Source organism: Phaethon aethereus (genome assembly GCF_964289735.1).
Source record: "Phaethon aethereus genome assembly, chromosome: 2".
Taxonomy (NCBI): domain Eukaryota; kingdom Metazoa; phylum Chordata; class Aves; order Phaethontiformes; family Phaethontidae; genus Phaethon; species Phaethon aethereus.
The window spans coordinates 137,062,917-137,075,195 of NC_138582.1; the positions used below are offsets into that span (position 1 = coordinate 137,062,917).

A 12,279-nucleotide genomic window follows, 5' to 3' on the forward strand; every position below is an offset into this window, starting at 1 on the left:
ACTATAGTTGGTTTCAGGGGTAGGAACATGCTTCTGCTTGACCTTGTAGCTCAAATTCTGCTTTCAGATAAGCTTATGTTGGTCCCACTATGTTTAGAAGAATTTAGAAGGCAGAATTTGATCTCACATTTATGAAGTCAATTGATGTATTCTCTTGAGAAAAAGACTCCTATTTTCCTCACCTTCTTCCAAACTCCAGGTTCTTTTTCATATCACACTGGACGTATTTCTCAGTGCACAGTCAAAAAAATTGAAGTGGTTATGTAAGGATTCACAAAAACTAATCCCATTGACTAATTTACATAGAAAAAAGAGCATGTGTGTAAAATCAGACTTATGTCTGACATAATACAAAAAGAACAAAGCCCTTATTTGGCAAAACACTGACATGTAGCTAGCAAACCAAACACAGCTCTGGTGTAATTTATCTGCTTGCAATGGAGCTGATGCTTCTGACTCCAAAGGTGAAGTCATCCGGCAGTGAACATCATGTGGACTATGCTATTGGACAGAGGAACCCATTTTGTGGAGCCACTCAGTTTCCAAATACCTTTAAATTCATATATAATTTTTTATGTTGAAACAAGTGAAAAGCTAAAAATTACTCTTTATCAGATATAAATTATCTTTAAGTGACATCATAACATATAAAAAACTATATATAATTTAACTGTGCATGTGTGCACGCATGTGTGTGCATATACACACACAACTGTACACCCACACCAGTAACTAAGCACTCATTTAATCCAGTCATTGTTATTAAGTAATGAGGAGAAGCTAAAAGGTTAAAGCAGACAAATCAGTGGAATTTAGTCAACTTGAGAGAACTATAAATGTACCGTTTACTCTATTTAAGAGCATCTGAATAATTTTATCTGTTGCTATAATATACAGCAATGTTAATATTTCAGTCACAGTTTTTGTCCATTCCCACAGAGCATGTCAGTACTAGCTACATGTAGAGTGAGATCAGTGCTTTGTCAGACCGGTTCATATCTACATTCTAGGCCATAACTAAATAAATTAGAATATGCTAAAGTGCTACATCAACACTAATGTTCCTGAACAGTAGTCACGCACATTTCTCTTTCAAAAAAAAAAAAAAAAAATTAAAAAATACAGCAGCTATAGTTTCAAACATAGTCACATTATGTGAATATGCTTACATGTCACTTTGTTACAGTATTCAACAAATTGCATGACACAAAACCATATGGCAACAGTCAAGACTTCGACAGAGTACAAAAGGTAACTTTTTAAAAGTTGAGCATGATGGAAATAGACATTTGCAGAAAACACACAGTCTTCAGAATTCACACTTGAAAGTTTCGTTTAATCGTAACTTGCTGATGTTGATATCTATTTCTTCTGGTTTGTCACGTCTGTATGTTACTGTTCTTGTACAAACAGTAGGCAAAAACATCTTATCCTTGAAGGAGAAGATACAATTTTTATCAACAATTAGCTAATTTTATGTGCAAGAAAAAGATTACTGAGTATGATGGCTCTGAAATCAATTACCTTCTTTGTTGCAGACACTCTGTAATCAGCTGAAGATTTAACTTTATTGCTACTCCCCTGCAGAATTATCTGCCTGATGATAAGGACAACAAGCAACCCGATCAGAAAGGTAACTATAAAGATTATGGAAAAGACTCTAAAGTAGCTTCGTCCAGAGAAACATTCTGCAATGAAAAGAAAACACAAGTGTAAAGCCTAACATATGGAATAGGCACATCCCTCACACACAGTTATATCTACCACTGCATAGTAATGTTGCATAAATGTAACAGGATCCTGATAAAAGTTAAGGGAAAATAATTTAAGGGAAGTTAAGGGGAAAAGTTGCCATATGCAAGCTTTTAAAGCAGGGCATATCATGAAAGGCAATTTTGATTAAGATCCACTGTAGCAAAATGGTCGAACTATTATTCCTTTAATCTACAGAGCTAAGACTGAGGCATCACTGTTTTGACCACCGTAAATTCCCCGTAAGCTGGTGAGTTTATAGCTGAAACAGAGAGGATGAATTGTTAGAAATGTATGGGGCCAAGGCAGTTTAATCTTCACAAGATTACAGTGCAGATCATTGGCAAAATATGAAAGAAAATGTGGTTTCTTGATTCTTTGTCCAGTGTTCTCCTCACTGGTAAACCTCTCTCACACAGCAAGCTTTCCTTTAATTAATCCTGAAGTTATGAGAAAAGTATTCACAGTTAGTTTTCTCACTTACGAACAACTGCAAGATAAAACGATGTACAAAAATGCGAAGTGACAGAAGGTAACCATTTACCTGCATTTTTGTTGCAGCATGGACAGATTAAGCTTTACGAGATTTTATTTAAAAAAATTTTTTTCTTCCACAGCCCTCATAACTGTACAGTTTTTTATACTTGAAAGGAATATTTAAACATTACTGAACGTGAGGTAAGCATTCTACTCCATTCTTCCTCATTTCTGTCAATGTCAATGTCAAACAATGTAAGCATATGCAAAGTAATAAAACATAGAGATGCCATAACAGATTTTTATAAATATTTCTTTAAGTATTGCCGAGGCAGAATTCATTATTATTAGATGTGACTTCTGAAGGAGCTGGGAAATCTGATTTAGCAATGCTTGCCAATCACATTTCCTGTTATTATTTATCTTTTACTTTCCCTAAAGCTATGAGTGATTTTTCTCTTTTTCCTGCTTTATTTCTTATTGTAATAATATGACACACTTTTGAAAGGCATTGTAACAGTGGTGAATTCAATTATTTATCCCAACAGATTTTCATCTCTTATTAAAATGACCTAGAAAATGTCACGTACCTGAAGTTTGGTCAATATAATGCAGCAGGTAAGCGCATGAGGCTGTGCACTGGTCAAGTTTTGCTTGAGATGCATTGTTAGAATGATGGCACTGAACACAATTCCTGTAAAATATAAATGTAATTATAAACCCATGTATTTCTCTGTACTCCCCTTAAAGAGATTGTATCAACAGGCTGACGTATCGCTTGCACATAATGCTTTCCTGTTAGTAAAAACATTGCGACATTTATTTAGTTTTTTCTGAAATGTGATGCCTCTCTCAGCATTTTGTCCTTGTGATGCTTCTCAGAACCAACTAGTCAGAAGTCATAAAGCAAAACATGTCTTTGGCTTTCAGCCACATTCATCCAGCCCCTGCTCTGCCTTTTGTGATCTGAGTTTTTTGGGGGGTGTAGCTAAGGGTCCAGCACCTCTTCTTCAGCTGTCAGCCTCCAGTTCAGTCCTAGTCTTTCCTTATCAATCAGTCTCATTGGGATACATGCTGGGACTGACGGGAAGAGATGGGTGTAGGAAACACAGCTTTGTTAATAATTTTTTGGATCCTATGTTAAGACAAAGCCACGAAAGTTCCCTCTACTGGGCATTTCAGAGGGTCAGAAGCACAGAGGGAGGCAGCACTGTCAGTCTTACCATCTTCACTGTATAGCCTTGCAGAAGATGGACATCACAAGTGATCCTGAAAAAGCCTTGACTGAATTTTTAATGAAGTTATGCCATCTTCTGAATTTATTAAAGGCACACATTTCACAGCGACTTTGAAAAAGTGTTAGCCAGCAAGGCAGACTGCATTTTATCTAGTGAAGTCTTATGAGTCACCTTTTCAGACATGGCCCAGCTTGGCTCTCCAGCATACTCACCAGATGAGCTATAATTCAAGTGAATACAGCCAAACAACAATTCTGTTTTGATCATAATTCCCTTTCCAATGAAAGGCTGATCTCACCCTCTCGGCCACAGTGGGATGCAGAAGATTACATGTGCTGACGGGACGGCATAGAAGAGCTGTGCCCAAGGACAGGGCTTCATTGACTCTTTAATCCAGCACCACTCAATGTGCCACTCAAAGCTTGATCTAGCTTCTCTCCTCTTTGGGCTGCTCATTTTGACTTCCATGCTGTCCCTTCCTTTACATGGGTAAGGAATGCTTTAAAACTAGCACAGCAAAGACTAAGTGGTTTAAAACTGAGTAATGGAGAATGTTGTTCTCTGGGTAAGACCAGCTCTGCTCTGCTGACCAATGGCAGTAATAATGCACAGGTACCACTACTGTTCTACACCTCCTTCTTTCAGCTGAGAAACACAAGGAGTGTGCAAAAAAAAATTTGGAGACTTGGTGGTATTCAAGAGTAGGATCTATTGATAATTTTTAAAGCTCCAAATTTATGGTCTTTATTACCTACCCATAAGATTTCATATGAAGAACCACCCTTTAATAAATATATGAAAAACCTATACTCATAGGACACACCAACTTTGACTTCAGAAAAATGAAAGTTGGACACAGATTGGTGAACATAGATACGGACATGCAATTCTCTTAAATGCCAGTGTGAACCCCTCAACTACATAGAGAAAAGACTCAGGTGTGACTTGTTTCAATTTGCCAAAGTCTAAATATCTAAGAAATATAGCAGACATCTAGCCAAGCAGAAATATTTCTCCTTGTTTCAACACTACAGAGTTAAGAAGTCAAGTCTAGCACAAGAAACATACCAGTTTTCTTCACAGGCTTTGTTACAAGTAGGACAATATTCACACAAACGGCCAAAGCTTCTTGGATCTGTGCACTCACACTTTCCACATACACATTTTCCTCTTCCACTGCAAATCTGGCCCTTTGAATTCAGGCAGCGCTTTGCTGATTGTAACGAGCACTGGCAACGGTCACCTTCCCAGCCAGCAAAGCATTTGCATTTACCAGCTTCACATTCACCATTACCTACAACATCAGATAGCCTTGAGTCATATGCTTTCATGAAAACAGAGTCAATTTTTATATGCATACATTTGTATTGCTGGTGCTTTATGTTAAACAGAGCTAATTTAGACCTGGGCTTGCTAATTAGTTTTTAAGTTAACAATTTGGGCTGAAATTACCAGCATGATACATATTTATGGCTGCTGTTTGTTGAGCAAAAGTTGCTACCTTGATGTCATCCTAAGATGTTTTACGAGAATTTTCTGTGTTGCCTTGGATCAAAGCAGCGGGGATTAAAAATTACACAACAACCCGGAAAACAGTCTTCAGGCAAACTAAGGAAACGACTCTTTAGCAAGAAAGCATTCAGTTCAAATAAACAGCTAGATGTGGTGGAGGAAGGAATATCAAGTTCACATGCACATGCCAGATTGTTTTTTTTCTTTTCTTTTCAGACACACATGTGACAGCACTGCTTTTCTGCCTTTCTCAAGGTCCGATGGCTGAGCTGGACAGGTGGGTGTACTGTGCTTATGAACTGTAGGTTGTTTAGTAAGAACTTAAAACGCACAGCCTCAAGGATCCAAAGGCTATGAAGAACCTTTGGTGACCTTCACAATTTTCCAGGCAAAGCAGTGGGAGCTTTAGGGCAAAATCCAGATGTTTTCTATGTTGTAGCACATTTAGGCAGGTATACAACTGACATGCTGATAATGTTTAACCACACTTTTACAGTATGTGAGAGCACCTTTAGGAAATATAGACAGCACATAAAGCACAGGCAAGTCTAGCAAATCTCATGAGGTCTCCTCAACTATGCCTCGGCAGTACCTAAGTTTCACACACACTGCAATGGCCCTTCTTGTGCTCCAGGGATCCACAGAGCAGCTGCAGGGAGACAGTCCCATCAAACAACAGGATCCTCTAAATGGGAGTGGGGTCAAAGTACAGGCTACCTCTTCTTTTTGCCTGGCCTGGGTAAAATGGAGTCAGGAAGGGGATTATAGGACATCTCAGAGCAAGGCTCTGCACTGGAAAATATCCCATGAAGAGGGACACTGCTCAGCCACGGCCCAGGGTGGCAGGTTTCCCTTGTGGTACCCTAGGGCATGACTCCATCGCAGGTGAGAGTCTCCAACACCTCTTAGACAAAGATCTCCCTGTCTCCTCTGCAGACCGGGGCACCACATCTCAGGCTTTAGGAGCTTACAGTTTTGAAAGGTCTGCTTATGGTTAAGAAACAGTAAATATGCAAAGTTGGTTGGTGGGAGGGAAAGAGAATGAGTAGATGAACTGTAATTCTTTGTGTCGGAATGAAATATCTAAAGGATTAGGTAATATTATTTCTCTTTGTTTTATGTAAAGTTCACAGTCACCAGCAGAGCACAACCAAAATAACTCTACTAAAGACCATAGTATTACTCTAAATTTATCCAGCTGTGGTGGAAAACATTGGTCCCCCAGTTCACTCATTGGTGAGTATAGAGTGAAATGAAAGGATGCAGGGCAGCAGTACAGATTTTAAAATATTTAATTACTTCTGAGGAGAAAAAAATATATTCTGGTAGAGACACAGTAATGATACTGATTCAATCCCATTTTTCCTTAATAACTCTAACTTAAAAGTACATGTTTTGTATTTTGTTCATATGGAGTTTCCATTTGCATGCTTTCTTTAAAAAACATAAAGTAGGCCACAAAAAAAAAAAATTTCTAACAACTCGCCCTGTTTATATTTCACTTCCACTCTCCTTTCTGGGGCAGGTGTTCTGAACAGTGCTAGCATATATATCAGTATTTGAAATCAAGTGTCAGTGTATCTCTCACAAGACTGATTTAGGGTGTTAGAAAATCAGAACCTCATCTGAAAGTTATGATTCCTCCTAATCTCTTAGTATCTCATATTCCCATTAGATTGAAATGTATCAACTTACTTCCTGGAATAATTTTACTGTTTTATCCAAGATATCAGTATCATTATTTCTGAAGAAGTTTCATATTTAAATCTTAAAATAGCTAAACTTAGGAAAAACTCAATAAATCCCCTAAAAAGCAGTGCTGAAGTTTAGAAGACAGTGCATAGCTCTGTGGTAAAGAAAGCTCAGGCACATGAATTCCTACCAGGCTGTTCAGGACATTTCACACACTAATTCTTCACACACAGTTCTTGTACTTGGCAGCCTTGTATCATTGTTTTCAGCTGCATCATGTGTATAAGCTTCAGAAAACAAACCAGAACCAAAACACAGACATAAACTTTGCGGCTTACCGGAACATAAGTTTCCCTGGTGATACGGGCAGGAAAAATCATCCATTTCACAGTACTTGCCATACACCTTGCCTAACTTGTTTTTGTAGCAGAAACATTTTCCATCTATGCAGTTTCCTTGACCACTGCAGATGGGCTGGTCCTGGTGTCGTCTGCACCTCTCAAAAGGAAGCGTATCTCTATTAGAGCTACAATTATTGTCATTGCAATGTGACTGTTTGCCATCAGAAAAAGTTTCATCGGCCCATACTCTTTTGTGCCTTGCACTGTCTCCATACTGACAGGCACAGCTTTTCTGCACATTAACGATGGCGGTTTCATTGAAACCAATAGGCTTAAGTATTGCGTATTTTCTTCCTCCAGTTGTGTCACATCCTTCCATTGTAACTGATACATTGAAAAGTACCTAGGAAGAAATAAAGACAGATTTTACATCATTATTATTTCCTATTAGTTGCTTAAAATTTTTACACATAAATAAAGCAGAATCTTACATTATGTATGAATGTGCTAATAATAACAAAATACACAGTGGCCATTTGTCAAATATGATATATTAGTAATGATAGGCATCACAAATACTGTTAAAACCCTAACATTAGAAGATTGATAGCAGTCTACTTCTCATGTGAAGAAAGCATAGTTCCAGAAGACAAGTTTAATACAAGTTAAACAGTCATAGAATTACCATCATCATCTGATCTTATTTAATATGTACATTCTGTGTCTATTATAGAAATACTCAGATGAGAGTTAGGACTGGACTGAGCAATACAATACACAAACAGAAAGAGATACTCTTCACAAAAAGAACCTATAGTAAATGTTCTTGCTGCAGAAATGGTCTGTGCAAACAGAAATCACAGCTTTTTTGGATGGCCCTGTCTACTCCTTCTAAAACACAGAAATGGCTCACACCTTAGCAGCAGCTTGTTTTTGCTATTCCTACAACGGGGATGGAGCAAGAGATTCTTGCTGCTCTTGCTGTGCCCCTGGGAAGACCAAGTGCTGCTTTGGGGTGGACCCAGTGCCTATCTCTTGGCCACACCATGGCCATCACCACCATGCCCCAGGACCTCCCCCTGGTAGCACCTGCTGCAGCAGCAGCCCCTGTGGCTTTCCAGAGTCCTGGCACATTTTGCTGGTTAGGTGACTGCCACAGAGTTTGCATCAATCACTACCAAAACTCTTTGACAGCTCTGACATCTGTGATACTTTCACTGGATAGCAGTCTTGTATTTCACAATTGGTTTTGGGTTGGGTTTTTTTTGACTGGTAGGCTTCCGACAGGGTATTCTCACTAAGGCTATTTAGCCTGCTGACAGAAAACACCTCTTCCATGCCTCCTCACAGAGAAAATCTAATCAAGAGGAAAAGGTGAGAAAAGAGCCCAAGAGAAGCAAATACCTTTACTATTTACCACCAAAGAACAAAGATTTCCAAATAAAAAAAAAAAAGAGAGAAAACCTAAGAAACTGATTACATATGACATTGAAACTACTCACAAAGACTAAAACCATTCATTTCTCATCACTGTCTCCCCCTCCCACTGCACCCCCACACGAGAAGAGCCAAGCCCTTGGGAACAATGGTGGCTTTGTGGCGAGCAGGGCTGCGGCTGCCTGCACAGACAACAGGAGAAGAGTGCTGTGCAGAAGCATGCGCTTCTTAATGTCGTACTGAGAGGGCACACAGGCTTTGTCTCACCCTTTGCTTTTCTTCTTCTTGTTCCATAAATGCGCCACTACACACATAACCCCTCAGTTGCCTGCACTCTCTGTGCATAAGACTTCTTCCCTTCTATTACGGGGCAAAATTGTGTCTATGCAGTAATTAATTCATATGGCAGGTGTGTATCACGTGGGAAGGAAGGCTGCAGCTACAGAATGTGCTTTTTATTCAACACAGAGCCCTGCTAGAAAACATCATCATGTACAACACACTACTGGAGGAATGGCGGGGATACGGGTGGGAAGGGCAATTCATGTCTTCCATACGAGTTGTGAAATTTGACGGGTCTGAACACAGCAGCAGAAAGTTTAAACGTATTGCAACTAAATAATTATAACACTGTGAACACTGACACTTGCTAATAGCCAAAGTTAGTTTTGCACATTAAAGAGGCTGTAGGATTCTTCTAGAATATAATACACTTTGTGTTTTGGTAAGAAAAGGAAGGAAGAAGGATTAGACAATGAAAGGAATGTGAGAATTAAGGAAAAGCATTTTGCCTATAAACAAATACTGAAAGGAGGATTTACGGTTAAAATAAATTAATCGCTTGAGGATGGTTCATTTTCAACAGCAGTAGAGGTTTGGGACCACATGCAATCTTTTACAATCAACTGGCTTGGCTTTTTATTAAAAAGAAACAGATATAAATATTTTTCTTTTCATTAAACAGAACAAATTCCAGCCCTATTTCTTATGACATGCACAGGGAACAACACTGGAGAAGAGATGAGTTAAGAACAAAACCACAGCAAATCTCCCTTAAACTGTAGAAGCTAATCAGTAGCAAGTCATGCAGACAAAATTCAGAAGACCATAAAATACATCTAAATGAAAGTATTTAAAATTTGCACATTTAATCTACTGATTTGTTTTGCTATTTCTACACACAGACACAAGTAAAATCACATCAGCTGAGACATACATACAAGTCAAGAAGGAAAGAGCTCCTTGACCCTGCTCTCCAGAAACACAGACCTCTTCCTGGAAAGCTAAATTAATTACTCTACTGGTCCAAGCAATTAAAATAAATATACCAAGGCGCAGAGAAGTTGTTCTGGGAAGAAAACTGTGTTCTTTATATTATCCATACATCTTTCCCCATATTTTTCAACAGTGCATGATGCTCCAGTTTTACAATCTGTTTCATTCAGTAGGTGGCACCAATCCAAATGGGGATAAATCATTTTATTAAATTGATTTATAAAATACACTAATTATCCACAACCCTGAGTGTGCATGAAGACTACTAGAACAAGGAGAGGAAAAAGTGGCTGCTCGTACAGACCCAAGGAACACAAATTCCAGTGATTCTTTTCCACTGGGTGATTATCTTTCAACCTCTTTACTACAGATTTGCAGATTTCATCACAATGAACATGTCCATTGTGCCCAGTGGAGGACAAAGGAGGAGAGTTTTAATGGATGTTAGCTTTCAGAAAAGCTTTGAGCCTGAGTTCCATGAGATTAGTGAGAATTAAAATAAGGTTCAGGAAAAATAAAACCAGAGAATAATAGAGAGTCTGTGATCATTAATTACATAAATCAATTTGCAGTTTAAGCAAATCCCTAGAAGATTTCACACCATTGTAACTCAACCAAACAGGAAAACAAATATTCCAATTCCTTGAAGAATGAGAACTATCAACATACTTCTTCATTATATCCCACATTTTTACATCCTTCCATGCCAGTTTTTTTACTTCCATCAGGACAAATTGCAGTGATATTGAAGTGAAGACCTTGGATCTGGTTATCCACTTGAATTTTCACTTCAGAGATTAATTTCTGTAACCAGAAAACAAGTTTTAGTTGCATTCAATTGTAACACGTAATGTGCATTAGTGACTAACACCAAGTATGGCTACTATGTCTGACTAAAAATGAAGAAAGCTTGTCTGTGTGAATAAAGGAATGAATTAAAGCATTGTTTCCCATATAAAGACCTGATTACATTCCAAATATACACAACCAGTGAACTGGTAATTCTGATAAAGAGGATTACGTTTTCCAGAGAAAAATGTTTTCAGCTTTTCTGAAATGGTTTTGAGACTGTATTTTTGGCAATTTGAAAATCTATTCTAACAATCATGTGCAACAAAAACTTCTTATTGTTTGAGAGACTACACTGCCTTTCAGCCACACATTTAAAATAAAACAGTAAACATACATAGAACTATTGGTATATAGCAGAAAAAGTTCCTAATTGACTTGACACTTTATAAACTTCTGTTATTTTGCATCTCTTTTGGAAAAATTTCCTCTGAACAATCCTTAGGGTGATCTAAAGGCTATTGGGATTATTCTTACTGATTTATTTGGGTCAGCTAGGACTATATAAGTCAGCAACTGGTTGATTCCCATTAGGGCTTTTTGCAACATAAAATCATGAAAAAGCCAGATACTTTGTAATTTGTATTTACTGCATGTTCTAAAATCCTACATCCTTCCAAGAAGGAATATTGCTTCTTGACCCTTTAAAAATGTATTAAAGCTCTGTACAAACCTATGAGTTGAAAATTGCACAGAGATTATTAAAATTCCTGGCATATTACTATTAAAAAAATTAGTTTAGTGGGATATTTTTGCTGCTACAAATGGAAATTTAATTACATGAATCTGAACACATGTTTATCTTAGTAACTTTTTGAAAATTAGTGACTCATCTTTGGCTATTTAGCCAGGGATTTTCAGCCAGGGTTTTCCACAACTAAGCCTAGGGTTTCCTTGCCTAGAACAAGAGTGCAAGAGGCCCACTGTCATCAAACATCAACACTAAATTAATTTTCTTATCTAAGTACTTTTGCTTTCAAGAAAGCAAAACATACAAGCCCTGTTAACTGTGTGTTTGTATATTACAAGCCCCTTAAAATATGATAAAACTCTCAAAGTATCAAATCCAATGAAGTTTAGGTTAGGAAGGTACTGTCTAAAAAATGAAAATAAGGCAAAAGCAAACTGGGGGTGGCTAGAGCAGGAAAGTCCCACAGAGTCTTCCATTGAACTAAATCATTATTTTGTAAATTTTCATTTCCTCTCCTTGAATGTTTGCACTGCACTGTGCTCTATAAACAGGGATACAGTTTAGGATGGACAGCGTAAAAGTGGCATACAAAAGGACTATGATCTTCAAATTTTTTTGCTAGCAATTTCCTGCAAACCTCCATATTCAAAATTAGATTTCTAGATTTTATAAGAGAAAGTACAATATCAGTGAGAACTTCTCTGCAATTTGATTACACCTAACTTCCTCTGCTTTTGAATGTCTGCCTTCTGCACAATGTTCCCAACACAACGGTGAGAAAAATGTGCACAAACCCACTCTATTGACTAGGAACAGACATGGGACTTGGCTCTTCATTATAGCAAATTTACTGAAAGAAAATAGCCTGATTTAGATACGTACTATCCATAGTACAATGGATAATTTCAGCCTCCCATATCCAAATAATCAAAAATAATGTGATACGTGTTGATACCTTGCATATAGTTTTGTCACTGATTTTCCAACTTTTGGAACTTGCGTGTTTGTGTAACTT

General features: G+C 37.8%; 1 protein-coding gene across 1 annotated transcript in view; it reads right to left on the reverse strand.

Annotated features, from left to right (window-relative positions):
- Positions 1-654: 654 nt before the first annotated feature.
- The window catches only part of ITGB8 (integrin subunit beta 8), a gene marked incomplete at its 5' end in the record, with an annotated part of 43,238 nt that continues 31,613 nt past the window's right edge, over positions 655-12,279 (reverse strand). Inside the window, 6 exons of the mRNA XM_082014710.1 lie at positions 655-1,432; positions 1,525-1,688; positions 2,820-2,923; positions 4,536-4,761; positions 7,010-7,415; positions 10,394-10,528. Of these exons, the coding sequence (XP_081870836.1) occupies positions 1,310-1,432; positions 1,525-1,688; positions 2,820-2,923; positions 4,536-4,761; positions 7,010-7,415; positions 10,394-10,528 (1,158 nt within the window). The 3' untranslated portion in view covers positions 655-1,309. The remainder of the gene's footprint in view (positions 1,433-1,524; positions 1,689-2,819; positions 2,924-4,535; positions 4,762-7,009; positions 7,416-10,393; positions 10,529-12,279) is intronic.